This window comes from Callithrix jacchus, chromosome 14 (assembly GCF_049354715.1).
Source record: "Callithrix jacchus isolate 240 chromosome 14, calJac240_pri, whole genome shotgun sequence".
In the NCBI taxonomy this organism is placed as follows: domain Eukaryota; kingdom Metazoa; phylum Chordata; class Mammalia; order Primates; family Cebidae; genus Callithrix; species Callithrix jacchus.
This window is the reverse complement of record NC_133515.1, coordinates 49,339,971-49,366,683: the sequence shown is the minus strand read 5'-3', so window position 1 is coordinate 49,366,683 and position 26,713 is coordinate 49,339,971. Positions and strand designations below refer to the sequence as shown.

The following is a 26,713-nucleotide window of genomic DNA, read 5'->3' as shown; positions in this document are numbered from 1 at the left end:
TTCTACTGTCACATTAAACTAATAGTTTAAGATTTCTTTATTGCTGACGTTCTGAAATTTCACAATGAAATAACTTTTTTTTTTTTTTGAGACAGAGTCTCACTCTGTCACCCAGGCTGGAGTGCAATGGAGTAATTGTGGCTCACTCCAATTCAGCGTTCCGAGTAGCTGAGATTACATGCACCCACCACCAAACCTGGCTAATTTTTTGTATTTTTTAGTAGAGCTGGGGTTTCACCATGTTGTCCAGGCTGGTCTCGAACTCCTGACTTCAGGTGATCTGCCTGCCTCAGCCTCCCAAAGTGCTGGGATTACAGGCGTAATCTGATTACAGGCATAATCCACTGTGCCCGGCCTTAGTTTTCTAATGACTGTGTTAGCTCTTGATTTCATTTAAATAATTATACACTCATGTCAAACCCAAGAGTAATTGGAATGTGTAATATGTCACAGCCTTATTATAAGTAGAACTCATGGTGAACATTATTGAGTAACCTATTGTTGATGGCTTCATCATGGCCTTTGCAGGGAATTGCTAGATGTGTGGACTGAGCTACAGGATATCCATGATGCACATGGTTTGAGATACCAGTGGGGCGGCTCCCATAGCAACAAGAAGCTTTTGTGCTCCTTGGGAATAGACACCCGAAACATTGTGAGTCTTTTAATCAACCTGTGGGTGCTTTAAAATTCTGTTATACTTCTGTTTAAGCTGTACTAAGCTAGTTCCTCAGAAAACAAATATTTGGTTTAAATGTTCATTCGTATTGATGAATATGCTGACTTTTAAACATCAATCTACCTAAATTTTTCTCTAATCAATAGTTATTTTTAGAAAAAATTGTTTCAGTAGTTTTTCTTAAATATAAAATGAAGGAATTTGACTCGGAGATAAAAAATATAACCCCATATGGACAATTTTTAAATTTCATCAATTTATCATTCATAATATACATAGTACAACATTGCAAGCATATTTTAAAACTATTTCATTGTATGATTATTCTCTAAATATATGTTCTTTCTAACACATGCTTGTAGCTCTTCACGGGCAATAAGAAGCAGCCTGTTATAGTGCCCATGTATGCAGCAGGATTGGTAAGTACAAAAATCTCTCTGCATGTATTTATCATTACTACATTTATTCTGTAAAGTCATCTTATGCAGCATGACATAGAAATGTATTTTAAAAGACATTTAGTGTTGGAATCTTAAGGGTATAAATAGATCTTTTTTAATCTCATAAATCCCATCAAATACTGATCGCAGGACTTTTAAAATATTTCATTAATTACAGATAGTGTTTTTAAATTCAAAATTTTTATCTTAATAATATTAGCATATTTAACTGTAAAATGCACCTCTGGAGGATTCTGTTTCTTTTCTAAACTTGTTTTAAAGAAAAGGAAGCTGAAGTAGCTGAAGCCCTAAAGATAGAATTTGTTTTAATCCAGTTATTAATTTTAAATACTGCAATAGCAAGGCTATAGATGTATATAAAAGCTTAGAAATGCCAAATTATAGTGAAAGTAAGCCAGAACTCATAATAGGTTTTTAGTTTTTCCATTAATGTTTTAAATGTATTGAATTTTGTTTTTTCAGATATGCCAGGTAGTCCTGGGAAATTGAGGCATTTTCATTCTGTTCCTTCTCAAGAATCAATCACATTTTAAAGTTTGGTGTTTGTGTTTTTTTGTGTGTCTTTATTTTTACTGATGAAAAAAATGTATTTTTATTGATGATAAAAATGGCCCATCAAACTAAAAACATTACTATGACTGTTAAGTGGAAAATAAGGAAAAAAATAATGTGAGAATAAAGGAAAAAATGATGGAATCTTTGGTATAGAAATATATACAACTCGGGCTGGGTGCGGTGGCTTATGCCTGTAATCCCAGCACTTTGGGAGGCTGAGATGGGTGGATCACAAGGTCAGGAGATCAAGACCATCCTGGCTAACACAGTGAAACCCCGTCTCTACTAAAAATACAAAAAATTAGTAGGGTGTGGTAGCATACGCCTGTAATCCCGGCTATTTGGGAGGCTGAGGCAGGAAAATCACTTGAACCTGGGAGGTGTAGAATGCAGTGAGCCGAGATCAAAAGAAAAAAGAAATTTATACAACCCATTATGTACATGTGACAGTGAATTTGCTGTGCAACTGGACCTTTTTTTAAAAAATCTACAAACTTTCTTCATGAATAAGCACTAATTAATTTTGAATTGGAACATTTTGTTTTGTGGAATTTTCTATTGAGTTTTTTTTTTTTTTAAATCAGTATCTACTCCTTTGTAAATGGTCATCTTCTACTTTAAAAATACGTTGATGATCCTTACATTGTTTTCTGTTGTAGGTAAATACAGTATAATACTGGACATTTCTTTAACTTTTTGGTTATTTGGATTTTTTTTTTCTCAAGGAGTAGCAATCCAGAGGTTGCTGACATTATGGAACTAGGAATTTAATTTGTAGTCACTTTGATTCAGCATATTAGGGGCTGTGACCCACTTAATGCTTTGTGTAGCCTCAGCCCATTAGCAGTTCTGTGAGAAGTTAGAGGCTAAAACTTATGCTTTATTTTTCAGCCTTTATTAGTAATGTTTTTACTATTTCTATGGGCTTTTTTTCACTTTTTTTTTTTTTCTGGTTTATTTTCCCAACTGTCAGCTCATACCTACCGCTATTTCTATAAGCTTTAATACCAAAGTTTGTCGAATGAATATAAATGTATCTCCCCTCCTCCATCTTTGTGATATCTTTCATTTAGAAACTTATTTTTTTAATATCAAGTTTTAAATTTATACCTGAATTTGCTCATGGTACCTTACATGCATGAGATATTCAGTAATCTTTTGATCTCACCTGGAGAAACAGTATGTGAAGTGATTATTTAAGCCACTGGTTCTCAAACTTTAATGTATATCAGAATCACTTGGAAGACTTGTTAAAGCACAAATTGCCAAGCACCACCCCCAGTTTCTTACTCAGTATTTCTGGGGTAGGCTCGAGAATTTGCACATCTGACAAGTTCCAAGGTGACACAAAAGCTGCTGATTGAGGATCACAATTTGAGAATCACTGCTTAAAGTGATCATTCAAACTAGAAAACTTGGCTGAGACTAGTAATTGTTTGCCAAATGAATCATCTTTGCATAGGGGCACACTAGAGAGCCTGTTATAATGCATATAGCAGTGAGTTAGACCATGAACTTATTTCATTTTTCTAGCTGCTAGGTTAAAGCCTTTTAGATGTGCTGCTGTTAAGAATTGATTCTGCAAATTGTTTTCGTTAGTTTACGCTTATTGGGGGAGGGAGAAGGCAGGGATTCTGAAAATTTTAGAAATTTACAGATTCAAACATTAATGACTTAGCAGCTTTCAATTTTTTTTCTTTTTGGTCCAGTTAAGGGTGATTTTATCTAGGATGTAACCTTTGATTGATAAATATTCAAAAGCTTATCAGATTTATTTTAAAACATGTAAGAGTTTGATTTTTTTCAGGCCTAGATTACTCATTTTGAGTTTGGTAGAGTGTTGATGCAAAATGCTGATTTTTTTTTTCTATTTTTATAGCCATACTGAACATCTATCTCTCTTACTCAAAAAGTGTTTTAGGCCGGGTGTGGTGGCACACGTCTGTAATCCTAGCACTTTGAGGATTACAAGACAGGTGGATCACGTGAGGTCAGGAGTTTGAGACCAGCCTGGCCAATGTGGTGAAACCCCATCTCTACTAAAAATTACAAAAAATTAGCCAGGCATGGTGGTGGACACCTGTAATCCCAGCTACTCCAGAGGCTGAGGCAGGAGAACTGCCTGAACCTGGGAGGTGGAGGTTGCAGTGAGCCGAAATTGCATTAGTGCACTCCAGCCTGGGCAAAAAGAACGAAACTCCATCTCAAAAAAAAAAAAAGTATATTAGATTTTGTAGCAAATCCAGTGGTACCTGTAAGATGTTTTCCTCTCTAAAAAGGCTATAGATATGCTTTGCCTCTCCAAAGAACTAAGTATTAAGGCTCCAGTGCCGTCAGAGATCAGGATCAAACATTAAATTCACACTGAAGGACACAGATGTCATATTATATGCCGTGTTTTAGAATCAGCTCTTGCTTCTCCAGGCATACCACTATGGAGTAGTGTATACAAAGGGTACCATTTCCTGTAATTTTAGTGTCATTAAAGTGTTGGATTCTTAGAGGTTAGATGTGACATATTGTCTCCCTGACCCATCCTGAGTTGTGCTTATGCTTTCATGTGACAGTAATAACTATATTTTAAAACATCAGATTTAAAATACAAAGTCTTGCTTCAGAAACTTTAGATTCTAAAGGTATTATTGTGAAATGGTTCTCATTATAGTGCTATAGGATTTTCAGTTAATAAAATTTAAGAATAGCCAGGTGTGGTGGCATGAGCCTGAGGCAGGAGGATCCCTTGAGCCAAGGAGTTTGAGGCCAGCCTGGGCAACATAGTGAGACCTTGTCTCTTAAAAATGTCTCTCAAAAAAAACATGAAAACTAGTTTTCCTTTTTGTCTTCAGTACTTTCCAAGTGACCTATTTTTTTCTTTCTTCTTTCTGATAGATTAAGTTTATAGGCTGTGCCCCCATCCCCATTAAAGGTTAATATTCCTTTTTCAGGGTATGTTAGAGCCCACCAAGGAACCGTTGAAACCACTTTCTGCTGCAGAAAAAATAGCTTCCATCGGTCAGACAGCCACCATGTCACCAGATATGAACACATGTACATCTGATCAGTTCCAGGTAAAAATATCTATGTGTATAAATATGTTTTTGCATGTATATACACATATATCCGCACATACTGCCTTTTCCCTTCATTTATGACTGTTAGTTTTAAAAATATTTTTAAAGCTTGATTTAATGATGGACATGATTTTGATTAACATTCCTTGGAATACAATGAACAAATTGTCTTTAATTTTCAAAAACACAATTTGAGAACTATGTAATTTGTATAAGTTCTTAAACCTGTGCAGGCCTTCATCTCTTTACCTATAAATTGAAGAGTTTAAACAGGTATCTCTAAAGTCCCTTACAGTTTGAATATTGTGTGATAATTACTGACACAAATCTGGTAAGTGCTGGATTTTCAACAAAAAAAAGTTGGGAGGAAACACTATTTACACCAATTCTATAAGTCTGCCATGGTATGTGTATTTTTTTTTCCTGGAATTCTGTGAAATTTTACAAAGCAGTAAGTAAAGGTTAGATATGTTTATTACCTTAAACTTGTTTTTAGAGTTTAAGCAAAATGATTATTTAAGTTGAAAATGATGTGACCTTTAAACAATCTATGGATTATGAAAATAGAGAACTGTCTTACTTTTTTTAATTTTGAGATGGAGTCTCACTCTGTCTCCCAAGCTGGAGTGCAGTGGTGTAATCTTGGCTCACTATAGCCTCTGCCTCCTGGGTTCAAGTGATTCTACTGCCTTAGGCTCCTGAGTAGCTGGGACTACAGGCATGTGCCACTATGCCCAGCTAATTTTTGTGTTTTTTAGTGGCAACGGGGTATTCACCATGTTGGCCAGGCTGGTATTGAACTTATGACCTCAGGTGATCCACCTACCTCAGCTTCCCAAAGTGCAGGGATTACAGGTGTGAGCCACCACACCCAGCCTGAAAACTGTCTTGCCTTTCTTATTTTTTACCCTCTTGGCACACTTAAGCACAAATTTTTTTTCAGACTAATATGTTAATATGAAGTCTTTTCTCACTTTTTATCTGGGGAAAATGCCATTTGGGCTTGCACTCTTTCCATATCAAGGTAGAAACTGACTCAGTGCTGGTTAAGTATTGTTTTTTAGAAAATTAGTATTTTTAAGTGAATATTACCATTTCTTGCTATGTTTTGTCATTTCTTAACCTTAGATGTCATCTTTAATTGTATCTAACATAAAAAGTGTAATACAGCCTTTTCCAAAATGTGTTTCCACTAAACATTAATGCCCAAAGATGGTCCACTAAAGGGTTCCAGGGTAAAGTAAGTTTGGGAAATACTTCATATCATACCCCCATAACCATCCTTAGAGATCACAACACTCATTAAGGACACTAAAGAGTCCTGCAGTGAATGGCTTATTTAATTTTAATTCATTTCTCAAATTTACTTGGCCATAGGATCTATTTTTTGCAGAGACCAGAGGAGAGGGAAGTGGTAACACCTGCAGAATTAGTGTTTTGAAGAACATACTTTAGAAACATGTGTAAAGCAAAAGACAGACCAAAAAAAAAAAGAAAAGTTGTGTAAAGCATAGGTTCTGCCACTTTAGGTGTGTTTCAAGAAACATCTAATATTACTGCTGTGTACCACTGTTTTATACTTGGGCATAGCTTAAACATTACTTCAAAACCAGCTTATTACTAACACTGAATTAGTGGGCCAGAGGACCTTGGTGTTTACAATGCCTGGCCTTGATGGTTGGGCAGCAGACAAGGTGGCCTGGGCAGAATGTCTCCGAAGGTAGACTGTCTTTAGTTACCTTGATTTTGTTGCCCTGATATGCCCTCTGGCTATAAACTGCTCTCCCAGGTCTGCCCTGTATATGCATACTTCAGAATTACCTTTCCTGTAAGCACATTTTTATATCTGCCTCCATCTGCATTCTTATTTCTACAGCGTTAGGTATTTTGAATAACTACTTGGTACATTTACTGAAAATGGAGCTGTTCTTATTGAGACCATTTGTTGCTAGTTTTGCTTCCTCCTCCCTCTAACTACTTCGACTTTACAACCCCAAAACTATGCTTATTATGTCAGTTAGCTGTTGCCTGTCATTTTTGCCTCTGATTTGATCTTACTGTGTCTTTCATTTTAGTCATAGCTTATCTGTCTTATATAATTTCACTATGGCTTGACAGAATGTAGTCCAGATGACCTAACGAAAAATGGGTCTGTTTAGAATTTTGTGCCGATACCTGGCCTCCATCACAGAATTGTATGGTCCTTGCTTGACACCATACCTCTGACTCAGGTTAAAATATTTAAGAGAGTCATGGCTCACGCCTATAATCTCAGCACTTTGGGAGGCAAGGTAGGTGGATTGCTTGAGCCCAGGAGTTCAAGACCAGCCTAGCCAACCAACATGGCAAAACCCCGCCTCACAAAAATTAGCCAGGCATGATAGCATGAGCCTGTAGTCCCAGCGTCTCGGGAGGCTGAGGTGGGAGAATTGCTTGAGCTCAGAAGGTTGAGGCTGCAATGAGCTGTGTTCATACCACTGTACTCCAGCTTGGGCGACAGAGCAAAACCCTGCCTCAAAAAAATTTTAACAAACATCTGAAGTACATTTTCTGAAGAATCTCTTTGCAAAAAATTATATATACATATATAATTATATATGTATATACATATATAATTATATATATGTATATATAATTTGATATAAAATATAATTATATATATTTTATATATATGTATATAATTTTTTTTTGAGGCAGAGTCTTGCTCTGTCACCCAGGCTGGAGTGCAGTGATGCAATCTTGGCTCACTGCAACCTCCATGTCCCAAGTTCCAGCAGTTCTCCTGCCTCAGCCTCCCAGGTAGCTGGGACTACAAAGATGTGCCACAACACCAGACTCATTTTTGTATTTTTAGTAGAGACGCAGTTTTACCATGTTGGCCAGGCTGGTCTTGAACTCCTGACCTCAAGTGATCCGCCCACTTCAACCTCCCAAAGTGCTGGGATTACAGGCGTGAGCCACCACACCCAACCTAGAAATGATATATCTTGCCATTCTTGATTGGCATGCTATATACACACAAACATATATACACAAACATATACACACAAATATATATGTGTGTATAATTTTGCTTTTTGGCCATGCAGGAAGGAAGTTAAATCTTCCTACTACTCATACTTCTTTTAGATGGAACAGTCCCTAGCCTTTAGTGCTAGAAGCAATAGTGTCTTTCAAACTTAGCACAAGCACAATTGTTTAATTCCCATTACGACTGCAGGTTTTTGGGTCTGTCTGTTGTATCCCAATTTTGGTACCTATTGAGTTTGTTTTTTTCTTCCAACTTGGCTTGTATTCATTGATCTTATAACTATTGCACCTCTTGTTTAGAAATTTATCAACTTATTAATAACTTCATATTTTTTTCTAAGATACTTTTATCTAAAAAGATGGTTTAAGGGTGAAAAACAGTAATTATACCGTTTTTGGGATTTTTGTGTGTATGTGTTTTAATTTTTATCTGCTAAATTTCAAGGTCACAACATTGTGACCATTACTGATTTCCCTCTTAATTAATTAGGTCAATACTTTAACCACACTTTAGTCATCACTGAGTAGGGTCAACACTATCAGTTATCCATCTAGTCACAACTAGCAACTTCTCTTAAACTGCCTGATATGAGTATTTTAGGTAAGAAAAAAATGATTATCTAGTTCCATGCTCACTTGGTTTTTTTTGCAATGGAGTGCTGCTCTGTCACCCAGGCTGGAGTGCAATGGTGCAGTCTCAGCTCACTGCAACCTCTGCCTCTGGGTTCAAGTGATTCTCCTGCCTCAGCCTCCTGAGTAGGTGGGATTACAGGTAACTGTCATCACACCTGGCTAATTTTTGTATCTTTAGTACAGACGGGGTTTCACTATGTTGGCCAGGCTGGTCTCAAACTCCTGACCTCAGTGATCCACCCAGGTTGGCCTCCCAAAGTGCTGATATTACAGGTGTGAGCCCAGGCACCTGGCCATTTTCATGCTCACTCTTTACAGCAAGAAAATGTATTTGGAAAGGCTAAGTGATTTTCCCAAAATCATGAATCCCAGTCTCCTGTCTCCATGTTTTTGTTCTTTTTATTATGAACTTATTTACCTAGTGATTTCCCCAAGTTTCCATACCTGTGAACACCATTAGTTTTAGTCTTGTTTTGCTTCACTATCCTGTTTTTCACTTCATTTCCATTAAATATTGATTTGTGTTTATCACCTCATTATTACAATTTTGGCTGTCTCCAAAATACCATACCCCTATTTGAGAAGCTTGGATTTCAAAAAATAATTGAAATATCTCTAAGCACCCAGCTACTTGACATCATTCAGATAGAATGTGTTTATGAAAGAACTTGGTCCATTTATCCAGAAATTGTTACTGGATAAACCTAGATTTTGTCCATTTATTCAGCGTTGAATATGACCAAAGGTGTCACTGATCTAGAAGTGGAGTAAGTTGAATCTGCTAGAATGCTTAGAGATGTTTGTTTGCTTTTAAGGTCAGCAACAGACAATTTTTTTCTAAATAGTTATTAGCTGTGCAGGTACGTTATAAACTAGGTTTTCAGCAGCAGTTTTTTAACTTTCATCTGAAATATAGATTCACAGGAAGTTACAAATATAGTACAGAGAAGTGCCTTTTACTCTTAACCAATTTCCCCCATTGTTATATTTTACATAATATACTATAATGTAAAAACCAGGAATGTGACATTGGCACAATATGTGTACATAGTTCTGTATCATTATATCACATAGGTGGATTCATGTAACGACCACCACAGTCAAGATACAAAACTCTTCCATTACCACAAAGAACACATAGTCACCACCCCACAACCATTCCTACCCCTGGCACCCACTAACTAATGTTAGTATTTTACTTGGTGTATACCTTGTGCTCCAGGCTGGACCTGATTTTTGAAGACTGATTACTTAAATTAATTTGCCTGTCATTGGTATTCCAGTTATTCAGACAGTCATATTATAATATCATGGGATTAGACTTTCAAAAATAACTGATTCGTGCTCCTTTCCTATAGAAAACAGCAAGTGACCTTACCTACCCAGAAAAAAATTAATATAAAGTTTTAATAGTACAGTGCCTACCTTACAATAAAGCGTAGTGGTAAGTGATGTCCAAAAAAAGACGGTAACATTTTGATATCAAAAGTCTAATAAAATACAGGTTATTTTAACACCACTTCCAAAAGAAAAGAAAAAAGAAACCAACATTTTTTTCTTTTAAAAATATTCCTAAAGTGAAGTGTGAATGCTCATTCTAAAAATGTTTTTGCACTGCCTTCCATCTTAAATTTACCATTTGCTTATTTTATCTTTATATGTTTGACAGTTATGAAATTTAAACCCATGGAATGGTCAAATTAGCTCTGAGCATCCTTTTAGTGTAATTGTTTTAAAAATTCTACGCTCGGTTCAGCAGCACATTACAAAAATTGGCAAGGTACAGAGGCGATTAGCATGGCCCCTGTACAAGGATGATACCCAAAATTAAATTCTGGTATCCAGTCCAAAATTAAATTCTGGTATCTAGTAAGTAATTTCTAAGTTAAAGAAGTTAATTAAAATAGATATTTTAAATCAACACTTTAAAAATGTCTCATTTATCTGCCCATAATTTTCTTCAAAATTTGGAAAATTGTAAGCAACCAGACAGACCTTGGACTTTGAACCTTCTTGTTTTATATTATAAGAAGACCAACTGAATCAACTGAACTGTACAAGAGCATATTACTATTTACTTACTTAGTGGTTACTCTGTCTTGAATAAACCAATTCTCCTCACTTTCAATGTGGTGCTTTCTCTACTGTATTATATTAAGAACTTTTAAGCTGCTAGTCACTTAATCACTTTAGTGAAAAAAGGCATGTTTTAAATTTTAATATTTTTATTGTAATCAAGCTAATAGTTTAAATCACGATTTGAGAATAGACTGAAATCTTGACATAGAATCCATTCATAAATTTGTTTAAAAATGTAAAGATAATTTCATTTCCCAGATACAACTTTTTAAATGTCGATAACCTGTACTGTTTGTAAATTTTACAATTTCAGTTTGTGCTAATATTTGCAGGTGACCTTCTGAAATTGTAAATTATCCTAATTTTGTCTTTAGGTACTTTGTTGCCTAATGGTCTTGCTATAAAAAAATTTTTTTAAGGATTCTTTACGTTGCTACAACCTGTACTGATTAATTTTGATTTTTTGGTTTTCAACTCTAGGAGTCTCTACCACCCGTCCAGTTTGACTGGAGTAGCAGTGGCCTTACTAACCCTTTAGATGGTACGTCTCTCCGTAGAGCCTCTAGCACCAGAGCTAGAGTTAAGAAAGCTACAAAGTTCAGACAAACTTCTCTCTGCTGATTTCCTTTTTTGTTTGAACATAACTTATTCTTATTGGAAATTCAGGCTTTCTTTCTGAATAGTAATTGCTCAAGAAACCAGCTGTTACTATTATCAACAGTATTAATGCTCAAATATAGGTAATAGTAGTTAGGTAAAATTTTAGTTTCTTTAAGTCAAAAGTAAGCTTCTTTATTTTTTACAAATATCTAGGTAGTTTAAAAGGTATTTTAGCTAGGACCAATTACCTTGAATTTTTTTCTGTAAGTTTTAATTTATGGAATTTTCTTGGATGCAAAGTCTTGTGGCTAGAGGCTGCTTCAAAGTACAAAGCACAATTATTTAACCAAAAACAATGTGCATAGATCCATGTTTATTGACTCACAGTAGTTTTCAGATTTAATATTTTATAGAGCACTATAGGTGCAAATAGAAAATAAATTTTACGATCCTTTTCTAAAGCGTGTTTCCAAATGTTAGTAGGCAGTTCTAAAATAATTGGTTTCACTTATGGCTTTAAAAGAAAATCCTCAAAAAGGAATAACTTATTCCAGTAATGTAATGTGGACTCTTTAAAATAAGTAACACACCACTGCTAGTTTCTAGTGTTGACACCACAAGTTTTAAGTGGATCCCAAGATGTAATTGCTCTTACTCCTTGTGCTTAAGTTGTTCGAGCTGTTGTCTAAAACACCTGCCATTGTCTAAATGGCAATTATTGCCATTGTGGGAAAAAAAAAACACTATCAGCTTGACCTTCTAGTGGGGTCCTAGGATATCTGGAAAGCATCCAATTGAATTAATATAGTGCTGAAGGAAAGCCTGGATGCACTTTTTGCTGTTGTCTGGTGTCTTCAGTCAAATCATCATGCTTTTTAATTAACAAACAACTTCTTTAAAAATGTATACTATTTCTGATTACTGTTTCAGAGTTAAAGGGGAACAGTACAGCTTGAGGTTGCACATCAGGGTAGGGTAGTTATGACTTTCTTTAATTTTATTTTAAACTAAGTTAACATATTGGTGCGTGTCCTGAAACTGACAACTTTGTCACTTTTTAAAAAGCATTAATTAGAAACCAGCATTACTAACATGAAACATTGATTTGGGCACGTACAGTGATTTAATGTTGGGTTGAGATTAAAGTATTGTTTCCCTTTAACGGGTACGCTTTCCTTTTGGTCTTTCTGGTATGGCTTCCAGTTTTGATTGAAAGAACTGAACTCCTAAAACCTTACTAAGTGTTACATTCTTTACATTGTACATGAGAAAATGTACATTGAATTAAATTGTTACTTTAGAAATGTCCTTAGTAATGAAAAACTAATACTGTACACATTGTTTTAATGTTGATTTTTAAAATGTAAAATTATTACTAATTATAACCTGCATGTTCAAGTGTGTGTCTTACCCCTTTTTACACATAACCCCTCCTCCCTTGGCTTACCTTCTGTGTGGCTGCCTACCAACACGGTCACTGAATTTCAAGCTAGTGGAGGTTCCACTCTTCTGAACCTTGATTTCTTTGGGCCCGTGGATGACAGTAGCTCTAGCAGCAGCACCACAATCCCAGGTCAGCAGAGTGTTAAAACCACAATTCTAGTTTATTTACTAAAAGCATGACCACATCACTTGACTTTCCTATAAACAAGGAAACAAGTAGATTGTATTCTCTATAATGTCTTTTTAATACTTTTCTTTCATCTGTTGTTATTTTCTAGTATCTGATTACCAAAAAAAACAATGACTTATGTGAAATGTATTTCAAGGAAAACTTTCTCTGAGTGTAATATTCAAAGCTGAAAGTAGTTTCTAGGAATAAAACATCCCTAATGTCCTTAGACAGTTAAAGGCAGGGTTGTTGGGTTTTTTTTCCTCTAAGTGGAAAATGTGATATTTTATATGCTTAATTTTAAAAGCATATTCTATAAATTTGAAAAAACAAAAATTTAGAGATAGAATATTTTAGTATACAGAGATGATTTTACATTGTAGTGCCTGTAATAATATAACCTTTACAAATGCCAGCATTCAATTAGTTGTTTATTAGTTATATATTGTTAAATTGCTAATATTAGTTATATATTGCTAAATACATAATTAGGTTCCAAAATGTTGGAGTCTAGCACTAAGTATATAGTCCCACATAGAACTATTTCTGTTTTTATGTAGCTCTTACATAGAAAGTGTACTGTTAGTTTTCCATGGGGAAAAAAAAATGTTACAAAAGTTAATAGTAGAAAATAATTGCTATGAGATACTAAAAGCTAGAAATTAAAACTTACTGGAGTGCCTGTTAAATTAATGTTCAGCCCTGCGAAAGTTCAGTTCATTGACCAAAGGACTAATGTACTTTGTCATTTTCTAACTGAATAAAAGATTAAAATTATAATGGCATTTTTATGTTTACATTTTATTTAATATGATTTTAATGAATAACTGTTGTCCCAACATGTGATCTGGTAATCATGCCCACTGATCACCAGACAGCTGTTGGGGTGCAGTATAGATGCCCGTGCCCAGAATGCATACTGAGAGTCCCTTTCTGTCCCCACTAGTGGCCAGTGTCACAACTAGCCTGGTTTCTGAGAATTCGCTGGTTTTGTGCTATTCCACTAGATAATGCTGCCACCCACTTCCAACAGTTTAGCAGCCATGATGGAATATGGATGGGGGAGACTAACAGAGTCAGCTAAGAGTGAGCCTGGGACCCAGGATACCCTTCTTGAGATCTGGTTATGGAAATCTGATTCTACTGCAGGGAATTTCCAAGGTCATTTGGTATAGAATGACTGGATTCCTCAATCCAAGCCCCTGGTTATCATTCTTACCGTTTTCAAGATTTTGCAAGCATATGAAAAACCAATATGTGTCTGGTTTTGACATCAAAATGATACTGTACTATTTGCTTAAATTACTTCTAAATTTACATTTGATCTATGCAATGACCTGGGTGAGCTAATTAGTTGTTTGACATTTTAGAATACTTAATGGGAGGTGAGAGGGACAACCAAAAACACGTATATCCTTTTCCTTGTTACTGTATTCCCAAGAATTATTAAGCTCCCATTTAAAATTTGCTCTCAGCTTTGTTTTGTCATAAACTGTATTATAATTTGAATGAGGTCAGTGTTTTACTTTTGGATGCCTAAAAACCTGGTTTAAATTTAATTTTTGGTTACATTTCAAAATCATTTAAAAACCATTCATAGGAGCACAAATAACGTGGCTATATAAAGAAGTACAGAAATGACCTGATAATCAGGCTCAGTGTACACAGCTGCAAGAAGAGCAAGCGGTTTCAGAAGCTTAGAACTGTAATGGAAGTGAAATCAGCATGGTCAAATGCAGTTCTCATTACTTTGGAGCCTTTTAAATATTTCTGTTCAATATTTTCATTAATATGCTCTAGCTGCTATATAAATTTGATTACTGTATATTTGCTTTGGCTTCTTTTTATTGCTATTGGGTTTTGTTAACACCATCAAGCTACAGGTATCAACACCTTCCTTAGTATTCCATTTCACCACTTGCTTGCACTTTTTCTGACTTGTTTCTGGGAAAGTCATTTTGTCTTAGCTTGCAGTTTAATTATTTTGTGTGTGAGACTTAGGAGGTTGGCGTAGAACTTGGTTGGCTAGCTTTAGTTATGTAACTAAACTATGCCTCATTAAGGTTCTGTTTAAAAAAAAGACCTTCCATAAAAAAATTACTCTCTAATTTTTATAGTAAATAGTTGTCTTGTTTTTGAAAAATCTCCTCATAGTTTTGGGGGCTTTTTGATGTGATGGGAGTTAATTGGGGGTGTGATTTTTTTGTCTTTTTTTTTTTTTTTTTAACCTATCACTTCACTGTTTGACAGCCAACTGGCCAGTATTTTATAAACCCAACTAGGTTTTTACTAGCACTTTCCTGTTGCCAGTCAGAATGCAGTTTTTATTCTGCATTATACATTAGACATCAACTTAAATTTTGTGGTTGCTGGAATCTAGCCTTTAGAGAGGGAAGTACTGTGGGCTCATTTGGTCCCTTTATAGACATAGACAATCTTTTACATTTTAATTGCAACCCATATTCTTATTACAGAAACACAAAGGAAAGTCCTTTTAAAGTATATTTTGAAACTGTACCTTAATGAAATATTGAGAACTTGGGAGTGTCAACATACATTTTCTATAGCCTTCCTCCCTTGTTAGACTTCGTAACTGTGGAAGTCGCTTTTGCTTGTCTGATTTCTGTAAACATCTGAGATCTATGTTTACATCTGTAAAGGTTAATAGAAGTCAGTTTATGATTTTTAAATTAACTTTAATGTATCTTAAAAGGAAAAAACTTGTAAATATATGCATTTATATATAACTTTATTTGCTGATCTTACAGGGCATTTTTTTTAAAAGAAATAAGTAAAAATTGCAGAAGCAGTAAGACATTCTTCCTTAGAATTTTGATTCCCTGCAACTCATGAACTTTTTTTCTCAAGTTATTTGCTGGTACCAGGAGAGTGTAGGATTAAAAACTTTTTTTTTTCACTCTGAATATCTTTATTATCCAAAGTGTAGCTTGAGTTTAAAATACTTAAACTGGGCTGGGCACCATGGCTCATGCCTGTAATCCCAGCACTTTGGAAGGCTGAGGTGGGTGGATCATGAGGTCAAGAGATCGAACCCATCCTGGCCAACATGGTGAAACCCCATCTCCACTAAAAAATACAAAAATTAGCTGGGCGTGGTGGCATGCCCCTGTAGTCCCAGCTTCTCGGGAGGCTGAGGCAGGAGAATTGCTTGAACCCAGGAGGCGGAGGTTGCAGTGAGCCAAGATCATGCCACTGCACTCCAGTCTGGCACCTGGCGACAGAGAGACTGTCTCAAAAAAAAAATTTTTTTAACTGTTCTTTTCAATGTTTTTGTTGTCATCATTGCTATAAATCTGTATTACATGAGAAATATACAAAGTTATATGTATATTTTAATGAAGTCAGATGGGGAAGAGTTTTAAATCAATTTTTGCAATAAATTGAACCCTCTGAGCTTCCTTCTGGATTACCCTAAGATATTTGAACTAATGACTACCAGATTCGGATGTGAGACTACAGAATTATAATTAACCCTGTAGACAAGAATTTTCATTTTGTCCGAAAGTAGTACTTACCTTTTCTGAAAATCTTTTACCTTCCCCACCTCTAACCTGAAGAAAGAACAATGTGGTATATGTCTATGATTAGTCCTTAGTCAGGATATATTTAACCAGATCTTTTACCATATCTAAATCTTTTTCTGTGGAAGAAAACAGAGAAAAAATGGTAGAGAGGTGAGGAAACAGGAGACTTTTAAAAATGAGATAATTGAAAAATGGGATATCATATAACAAATCATTTGCATTCTATTTATAAAACATTGATAACTTTCATATCACATTCTAATCCAAATTGGGGGAGTTTTATATAGCAGATAGAAATTTTAGAAGTATTTGGGTAGCATCTGCTACATAAATGCTAGCTTAAGGATATATTCATTCCAAAATGGAATTTGAAAAGTTATTTTCCTATTTTATAAAAACTCCAAAAAGTAGAGTTTATAATTTAAAAAAATAAACGCAGTATTGCAGTATTCTAAAGATATGTTGTGTTTGTAAAAGACTCAGATGTTTACAGAATATTGCCTTTCGCATCTTGGATTGTGGTTAACTGGGTAACCCATTGCAGCCTGCCATCACTGACTATCATTTTATACTATAAGGTGTGGATCCAGAATTGTATGAGTTAACAACTTCTAAGCTGGAAATCTCCACCTCAAGCCTCAAAGTGACTGATGCTTTTGCGAGACTCATGTCCACAGTAGAGAAGACAAGCACATCTACCAGGTAAATAGTTGGTATGAATTATACCCAAATTTTGAATTCTGAGTTAAAACGGCCCAAAGGAAAAAGCATGTAAGTTGGCAGTACTTCAACTTACTGTATTACAATTTGCTTTATAAAAGTCAGTCAATGCTAAGTCCAGAAAATAGTATCAAATTATGTTTAATTATGACCTTTATTAGAGCAAAATTATTTCATTAAGAGATTGGCAAAGACTGACAGATGTGGTTTTTTTTTTCTTTATTTCCCCGTACTTTGTAGAGACTATTCTGATTAAGTATTGTGATCATAAAGCCATTCTAGAAACACTCTCCCTTTCTCTTAATAATTACTGATAAAATCATCTTTGGGAACCCAGTTTTATAATCCTGGAGTCACCTAGGCTGTTCTTTATACTTACAGATTAAGATGGTTCTTGGAATTTTCATTGACATGCACCTCTGATTTGGGACATAAAGCCTTACTTTACCAAGCTTTCTAGAAGCCCGTCAGAGGCATGGCCTATAGAAAAGCAATTACCATCTCCCAGTGTTGGAACTAGAGGCACAGAATTTCACTCGGGCCACGTGTTTGGGATTCAGAACCTTTAGTTTTGTATGATAAGGCACTAGAACCTTCCATTGCTTTAAATTATTAACCATAAGACTAAGCCAGTTTCTAACAGGAAGATATTCTGAACCAGGAAATCAATAGTGTAAAAGCAAATCTGGTTGATTGGCCTGCCAACTCTGCTGTCTCAAATCTGTGATTCATCAACATTTTAAAGTGGAACTATTTACCTATTAGTTGACCAATTTTGAAAGAAGTGTTAGACCTCTTTCTCCTGAAAAAATACATGCCAATCACATATTAAATTCAGGTTTATATTTTAGATAGATTCTTCTATAGTAAAACATACATTTTAAAAAGTTTTTATGAATAATAAATGTTTATCTCTTAACTTTACTTGAATTCTTACATTGTCTTTTAAACTTTGTGTGCTTTTATTCCCCCAGATATTTATTGCCATTAATATTTATAATTATGAAATACATTATTATACATTTTATAATTGTAGACTACCCTTGGTTTTCCCTAGAATGGCTTTGTAGCATGTAAATCCTTGTCTGCCAGTTCTCTCTATTGGTCTCATTGCCCCATGTCTTTGCCAAATGCCACCTGGCACTGCTAAAGCCTCCTCTTCAGTGAACCTACTTGTAAATGTGACTATATGGATTTTTCTTCTTGCATTCTAATTTTTTCTCCTTCCAAGTAAATCATTTCTTCAAATTGAAATTCCTCTCATGGAAAAACATGGGTGAGAAATTTGTATATGTTAACTAAAAGCTAATGCACATTTGACTTAAAAAAAAAAAAAAAGAATGTGTTTGTTTGGGTTTCCACCTGCTATTTTCAGGACAGCTCTTTCTGTGACAGTTCTACTCTTTCCTCACTTTATTTCCCCTGCAGTCTCACTGACCAAACCAAAGAACTATAGTAGTTTTGAAAATCCCAATGATGAGAATTCATTTTGTGCCATTAGGAGGAGCTCTAAACCACATTAAGTTTCCCTCCTAAATTCTTTAACTCATCCTTGAAACATGCTGAATCTAGAGAACTCTTCCAAGCCCTATCACTTAAAGAATCTATGTTCATTTTTTTCTCTTGCTCTGTACTAATAGGGAATGAACTAATACTATAGTATTATTATCCTGAGGTCAATGTCTGTTCATTCTGTATTGAGTTACTCTCTAGGACCTGTCCAGTATCATTTTTAAAACAAAATAAATTGAAGAGACAACAAGTTGCCAACTTTATATATTTTCTGTTTTGAGAAATGTATGTCATTTGAAAATGGTAAAAGTACACATGCCCACAAGTCTTAAAATTAGTAAAGTCTTAAAATACTGTAAAATGTCCCGAGTGATTCTCAGCTGTACGGAGAAGAGATAGGCTGGTGGCATAACTTCAGAAAGCATTTTTAATATCTTATTTTTAGATTTCCTTTCACTTTTATTTTGAATAAGTAAACTGCAAAAAAATAAAGCTCAGCAAAATCTTGGCTATTGACAATAAGCAGAAGATAAAGTGAAAAGACATGGTGATAGACTATAGGGTAAGAAGGAGTTAAACAGTGAGTGGTCAAGGTAGAGGAAGTTTTACATGGACCAAACCGTATCCAATATTCTTTACTAAGTGCCTTTGAATGTGTCGGAAATATATATCCTCTTTTGGAACACAGGTTGTGAAAGTGACTTCTCACATTGAGTTTTTTAAAGAAATGCAAATTCTTAGTTTTAAAACAGTTCCATCTTCTTGCCTACCTTTCCTAATATGGAGGAAAATGATTTCCTACTCTAAATCACTAGTAACTAGTGACAGCTAGTTAGTAGCCACAGACTTCTAACTGAAGTTTATGCAGGTCAAAGAAATAGTGCCAAAAGAAATAGATCTTTTATTCCTTTTTAGGCCTTTTTATCAAGATAAAAATTTACATACCATAAAATTCACACATCAAGTGTTCAGTTCACTGGTTTTTAGTTTATTGACAAGGTCGTGTAACCGTCATCACTAATTCCAAAACATTTTTATCACCCTTAAAAGAAACCCTGTCTCCATTAGCCGTCACTCCTTATCCCTTTCATTCCCCAGGCCCTGGCAACCACTAATCTGCTTTTCTGTCTCTATGGATTTGTCTTTTCTGGTTATTTCATATAGATGGAATTCTACAGTCTGCAGCCTTTTGTGTCTGGGGTTTTTTTTGCTTAGCATTATGTTCTCAAGTTCATTCATGTTGTTGTAGTATTTGTTTTTTGGTTGCATAATATTTCATTGGAAATAGCATATTTTATTTATCAGTTTATCAGTTGATAATTTGGGTTGTTATCACTTTTTGACTATTACGAGTAATGTTGCTGCTTTGAACATTTTTGTGTGGACAAATGTTTCCAACTCTCTTAGGAGTGGAATTGCTGGGTCCTATAAGAACTCTTAAGTTTAGCTTTTTGGGGAACTGCCAAACTTTTCCAAAGTGATGACACCATTTTACATTCCTACCAATAACATACATTCCAAGTTCTCCACATTCTTACCAACACTTGTTATTGTCTTTTTGGTTATAGCCATCCCAGTGGGTTTGAAGTGGTATCTAATTGATATTTTGGTTTGCAAATATCAGGGAATATTTATTTCTCTGATAACTAATGTTATTGAGTATCTTTTCATGTGCTTATAGACTATTTGTATATCTTCTCTGGAGAAATATCTATTCAGATCCTTTGCCTTTTTTGGTTTGGTTTTAATAGAGACAAGGTCTCAGTATGGTGTCCCAGACTTGAACTCCTGAGCTCAAGCAGTCTCCTGCCTCAGCCTCCCAAAGTATTGAGATTACAGGCATGAGCTACTGTGCCCAGCTGTTTGCCTATATTTTAATTAGATAATTTGTCTTTTTATTGTTAGGTTATAAGATGTTTAAATATATTCTGGATACTAAGCCTTTATCAGAGAAATGATTTCATGATATCTTCTCCAATTCTGCAGGTTGTCTTTTTATTATCTTGATAGTATTCTTTGAAGCATAGAAGCTTTTAATTTTGATAAGATCTGATTTTTCTTGTGATTTAGCTGTCATATCTAAGAAACAGTTGCTCAATTCATGGTCACAAAGATTTATACCTAGATTTTCTCCTACGAGTTTTATAGTTTCAACTCTTACATTTAGGTCTTTAATCCATTTGGAATTAATTTCTGTATATGGTGCAAGGTAGGAGTCCACATTCATCCTTTTGCTGGTGGATATCCAGTTGTCTGATCACTGCTGAAAAATATCCCCCACTGAAAGGTCCTGGCACGTTTGTCAAAAACAAAAATTTTTTTTAAATGATTGTGTTTTTTCCTGGACTCTCAATTGTATTCCATTGATAAAAAGGGGTAAATCTTCATTAGAGAGAATATAGGCTAAAATTAGGTCACTGCCTTTGACTTTGAGAAATGATCATGATATAACTTTTTATTTTCAAATTCTTCCTGTTTACTTCTTTCTATATTCTAAGAAGATTAGCTCACACCCATGCACAATGACCACAGATAAACGCACAGACTATAAACTGTAAACTTGCTTTTTTAAAAAAATATAATTTCATATTGCCTCTAAAATAAGGCAATTAAAACCCTAGAATAATCTTTACCAACTGTTTCTTAGATGAAAACTTACTCTTTGCTCTCTGTTCTCACACCCAAACTGCACTCCACATATCCTTTACCGTAAAACAGAATTCGGCTTTTTATAGTGAACAATTTGAAATCATCTTTGGTCTAAAGTGAATAATCTGTATAACCATTCTTTCAATATATTTAATATCCAGGAAAAAATTAAGTCCGAATTGCAATCATGTGCTCAATTTGAGCCAAAATTGAGGCTCATTTGGCATTTTCTATGGCTCACCTGCTGAGTAGACCTGGGTCACCACACATTTTCGTGTCTGTACTAGGCACCAAACTGTTTATTCTCAAATTGGGGCCAGTGCAGTAAAATACACTTCATCTACAGGACCCATAGGCTTTAGAGATTTCCCTCTCCCAGAGTTCTGTCTTGCCTGTGTACATGCAGAACACCAGCAACCAGCTCTAGTACTGCTGCTTTTGGACCTGCTGTCTACATCCCAACAGGCTGAGACTGGGTCTTTTGAGCTGGGAATTCTCTCCTGGAATTCCCCATTGGGGATAAGGAAAGCCTGAGGTTAAAATGACTTAGTCTTGCCCTGGACATACTTTGTTTAATGCTGAGGTAATTTTGGTAGTTTTAGGGGGTGAAGGGCAGGGAAAAATCCAGTTGGGTGTAGTGTTTTTAAGGCTTTGGCATTATATTTCTGCTTAGTAACATTTTAAAATTATGCCTACATAGATGCTTCTAGCTTAATGTAAGGGCTAGAAAGTATACGAGCTGTCCAGGTATGCATGTGAGTATCTGTGTGTGCATGCCTAGCTTTAATGAACTTAAATAGGCCATGTGTCACTCTTCATGAGAGATTTGGCACAGGAAACACACTATACAAAAGTATTACAAGATTCAGGAACTAGCAGAGGAAAAGATACTCAGGTCCTTGCAGATTGCTAACTGCCTACCTTGAGAGTGGATTTTCTCCCATTTGACCTACAGCAAAGTCACATTAACACACTTGTCTTTTTTTCGTTTGTCAATAGGAAACCAAAAAGAGAAGAGCACCTGAGTGAAGAAGCTATTAAGGTGATCGCTAGCCTTCCTGACTTGACATTCATGCATGCCAAGGTGTTGATGTTCCCGGCCACGTTAACACCTTCCACAAGCTCCCAAGAAAAAGCAGACTGATAAGTGATGTGAACTGGACAGTTTCTATTGCTTTTCCTTTTTTCCACCCGTTCCCTACCATCAAAAGCATACTTGCTCTAATTTAAAAAAAAAAAAAAATTCAAGTTCAGCTGATTTGTTGGTAAGCCGCACTAGAAAGGTATACATAGTAATGTATATTTATTTACATACTGAAGTCCTAAATTTATATTAGAAAAATGTAAATAATCGGGGGTAAACATTTTTGAAGATTTATTCTTTTTGTGTTGCTGGGATGTATACATTTATGTCTTTGTGAAATACACTGGTGGTGTCCTTCTTAAAAAAACTTTTCAAATAAAAAAAAAAAACTCAAATCTTCACTGTCTGTGAAATCCCCTTCAGTCTTTTCAGATTTCATTGACTGTCCTCTTGATTTTTCATATTACATGTCAAATTACTTTTGCTATCATAAATAAGCTCCAAAGTCTCCAATTTAATTTTTTTTTAATTTTGTGTATGAGGGGTTTGTTTCAGATCTGGCTTTTGTTAACATTTTGGGGCTTTTTTAATCTTTTCAATCTGGTATATTGCTGTTTGATCTTTTGCAAGTTACTTAATCAATTGCTCTTTTGTTATAGGGTATGGATCATTGTCAGAACTTGATTGGAGGGGTTTAAAGAGATTGTGTCTGTTTAAAATCAGTTTGATTCGGAGAAGGACCAAATTATATGAATGTCTTACAATGGAATTTACTTGTTACTGATTTTTGTTCTATTGTACCACTATTTTTTGAGGATTTTGCACAGTGTAAAATGACATAATCATAGATTGCTATGGTTTAGGCTGTATATACAGTGAAAACTATGGGTTTTAAATGTTTGGGGAAATTCCTATGGAAAAAAGAGAGACATGTAGAAGAACCTCTAACAAGGTTAATGTGCATGCCCGAGGTGTTTTGAGATTTCAGTGTGTAAATTTCCTTTTAGCTTACACAAAAATAAAATAATTTAAAAGAAATTTAGCCTGCTGTCTTTGTACTTTGGTGTGTGAGGAAAAATCCAATGAGTTTGAATGAGAAGTTTTATTGAATATTAATACATTTCAATCCAGAAAAAATCATTTGATAGGGCTTCTACTTTGTTGAAGCCAGGAAGAATTAGAATCTGGCCTATAAGAATTGGATCAGCACTTTTAGTAGCTGAGCCGCTTGTTTTTATATAGAACATGAAATCAGTAAAGAAATTCCCATGATTCATTATATCTTCATCAGGATATTGGCAAGGTCAAATAGGGATTTGTAGGGAATTTTTTTCTTTCCAAGCATATATAAGCGTGAAATGAAGGTAGGCAGAAAAAGTCTAAAAAGTAATTTTAGAATGTTACTAGATAATGCTTCAGCAAAAAGTCACATGACATTGCATCGGGAACAGGCAGTCAGCTGAAGTCGGCCTCATCCACTCTGGAAATGAGCCCGTGGAACTCCTGTACCTCCATTGCTGACTGAGGCTCCTGTGCTGCCAGGGGATTACATGGGCCACTGGAATGCCTGCCTGAGTGTAATGTGAGTATGGCCTGGAGTGACAGGATGCCTCTCCAGTCCATATCCCACCATTTCCCCAACTATCAAAAAAGTTTGGTTTTCAGAGAAAGATTTCCTTCAAAATAATCACAAGTTTTTAGTGTCCAGCACTAAAAATGGAAAAAGAGGACTCAGAAAATTCCTTAGCAAAACTTTTCATGTTTCAGTAATTGAAGCATTAGCTACTTCTATAGTACATTACAACTCAATTATAATGTCAAGTTTCACCAACCTACGTTCACAGCGCACATATTAACTGTGTTACCATGAGAAAATTAATCAACTTCTCTGAACCTGAATTATCCACAAAAATGGGAATGATCCTACTTCATGGGGTTGATATATTAAATAATGGATGTATTTAATAAGACACTTGTCACATGAGTAAACAATCAATGAGTGGTAGCCAGAGCACAGCATCTGGGAACTCCAGAAGCTCCTGAAGTAGCCTCAGGAGAAAGGTTCACTAAATAATAATACAGTAACTTAACATTTTAAAAAGTGGGCCTCTCTTATGAAAGTGGCTTATTTTAATGACTCATAGATATTTCATCTTATAACTACTTTTAGGTAAGCCAGACTTTGCTTTTGTCATATTAGTCTTTGATGATTTAGTGCTTCAATACTGAAGACCAAAAAATGGTCAGCTTTGTGCCAGGCATGTTTAAACTACACTATAGCAGTGGCTGGCAGGAAGAGCTTTGAGTACCTTCCTGGGCTCTCAGCTAAAGGACAACCTGTGGCTTGCAAGCTTGTCTCGGTCAGCAGCAGCTCCACATCTGTCTTAAAGTCAACCAGGAAGATCCTGCAGAATTGAGAAGGGAAGGAGCTAAGGAGTTGGAGCCCCAAAAGGCTAAATCATACACTGGCTCAGCAAACAGCTTTGCATCCTTTCCATCTTCAAACCAGCTCATTTATACTGCAGTTGCATCCCATTGGATGGCCAAGTCCCAAGAGCCATGCATAATTCCCAGGTTAATCCAAGCCCGACTGGGAAGCATGGAGAAGACTTTCCTAAGTTAAGTCACATCAATACTATTTTATGAGTCTTTTTTTTTAATAGAAAAGCTTGTTCTTCCCTCTTCATGATTGTGTTCTTTATTTAGAATGTCATCTTTTCATTCCTTTATGTTTCTTGAATCAATTAGGATTAGGCCTGGCTGTAACAAAACCCCAAAATACTGCATTTCATGTAGTAAGACTCATCTTTTTGTCACATTTTGACTTCCCTGAAATTGGAGTGTGTCATACAATTGGATGGGTTGTCTTTAATTGGCAGTGGTTTTTTTTTTCTTAGCAACATATTAAGTAATGCTACCTTACAGCCAATGACATGGTAATGGTGGCTTAAACAGTGGAATTTTATTTCCCTCTTGTAAAATGCTGGAGGAAAACAGTCTAGGGCTGGTAAGGAGCTTCATATGATCACCTCCTGAAGTTCTTTGTAGCTTTTTATTCCACCATTCTCAACACAAGGTTTCTACCCTCTGGTCCAAGGTGGCTGATAAGGTTATGGCCTTCATGCCTGTATTTCAGCCATCAGAGTAGAAAGAGTGAAGAAGGGATTCTCCTTCCCATTAAGGACACTTACCATAGGGCATACATACTATTTCCAGTTATAATCTATTGGCCAGAACTTCCTTACAGGTTCCTATCTCGCTGCAACAGAGGCTGGGAAATACATCTATTCTGGGTGGCCATCTAAAAGGAGGGGAATCTAGTCGTAAGGAAGAAGAGAACAAATCATGTAGGGCAACCAGTAGTCTGAGCCATACCTACTTTTTATTTCTCAGCTCATATATTTCCTTGAGATAAAGTAATGCATAGAGAAATGAATTCCAGAATCATTTTCTCAGGCTGCCATGCCTCAGGCTAGATTTGTCTTCCTGGTGCTTTCCCAGGAGGGAAAAGGATCTATAAGAGGGCAGTACAGGATTTCCTGGGATGCTGGAGGAACAAATGTTAAGATAAGTCCCGGGTGGAACTAAGGGCAGCCTGATGAGAAAAGGAGCACTGAGTTCGAGTAGGAGTTGTGTGTTAAACGCAGCTCTGCCACTCACCAGCTGTAACATCCTGGATATATCCCCTTTTAAAGTACCAAGTACTTCATAAAGTGAGGGACTGGAGTCTATAGAATGAAAACTAAGGTAAGAGAAAACCTTACAGAAATTTAGGGCTGGAAGATCAGCTGGTGCAATGCTTTCCATACTACTCCTAGGAGCCCTGCAGCAGTGCCAGGAGGCCTTGGCACCTGTAGTCAGGGGGTGTCCAATAACACACTGGGCTTATATATTTATGGAGAGGAAGGGTGATTGCAGAAGATTTCATGTAACAAAAGCATTCCATTGCTACCAAAAGTTGAAAACAAAAGATGACTCAATACTCATCGCTGAAGAAACTGAAGTCTAAATAAGGAAACTGACTGGCACATCATTACATGTCTATAACCAGAAGCAGGACCTGAATCCAGTTTTCCTGACCCTTGGCTTTTTTGTTCATACCCTCCTGCACCCCTACCATCTGAATAGCCGGCCGGCCAGCTTTTGCCTGAACATTTGCAGGGGCACTGTGTGGGCTCAGGAAGCCTCCTTGCCCACCTCCAATACACACACACACACACACACACACACACACACACGCTTGGTTGGCAGCACAGATTGTTAGGACCTAGAGTGGAAATCTGGTTTCCCATAACCACTCACTGGTTCAAGTTACCAAATTACCTTCTCCCAAGCTGCAGGGATAAACATAGTCTCTTTGCCACGAATATCTGAAGATCACTCTCATGCTTCTCCTTCCACCAAACCTCCCATGATAACCTGGTTTCCAGGCCTTTCTTATACACATTCTTTTCTGGACATTGTCCAGTTTGCCAAAGTTCCT

General features: G+C 35.8%; 1 protein-coding gene and 1 non-coding gene across 7 annotated transcripts in view; both read left to right on the top strand.

Annotated features, from left to right (window-relative positions):
* AFTPH (aftiphilin) overlaps positions 1 to 23,268 on the top strand; it is a 67,005-nt gene extending 43,737 nt beyond the window's left edge. For 2 of the 6 annotated variants that reach the window (XM_002757700.5, XM_017964268.4), the window contains 7 exons: positions 529 to 655; positions 1,042 to 1,098; positions 4,641 to 4,763; positions 10,989 to 11,049; positions 12,598 to 12,681; positions 16,844 to 16,967; positions 22,146 to 23,268. In XM_002757700.5, coding sequence (XP_002757746.1) covers positions 529 to 655; positions 1,042 to 1,098; positions 4,641 to 4,763; positions 10,989 to 11,049; positions 12,598 to 12,681; positions 16,844 to 16,967; positions 22,146 to 22,290 — 721 coding nt within the window. In that variant the 3' untranslated portion in view covers positions 22,291 to 23,268. Of the gene's footprint in view, positions 1 to 528; positions 656 to 1,041; positions 1,099 to 4,640; positions 4,764 to 10,988; positions 11,050 to 12,507; positions 12,682 to 16,843; positions 16,968 to 22,145 lie in introns of all 6 variants that reach the window. The other 4 variants (XM_035272418.3, XM_035272419.3, XM_002757701.5 and 1 more) reach the window with 2 other exon arrangements.
* Positions 10,174 to 10,278, top strand: LOC118147570 (U6 spliceosomal RNA). Its single transcript, XR_004734019.1, has one exon. It is a non-coding gene; the product is annotated as a U6 spliceosomal RNA (small nuclear RNA).
* Positions 23,269 to 26,713: the final 3,445 nt, after the last annotated feature.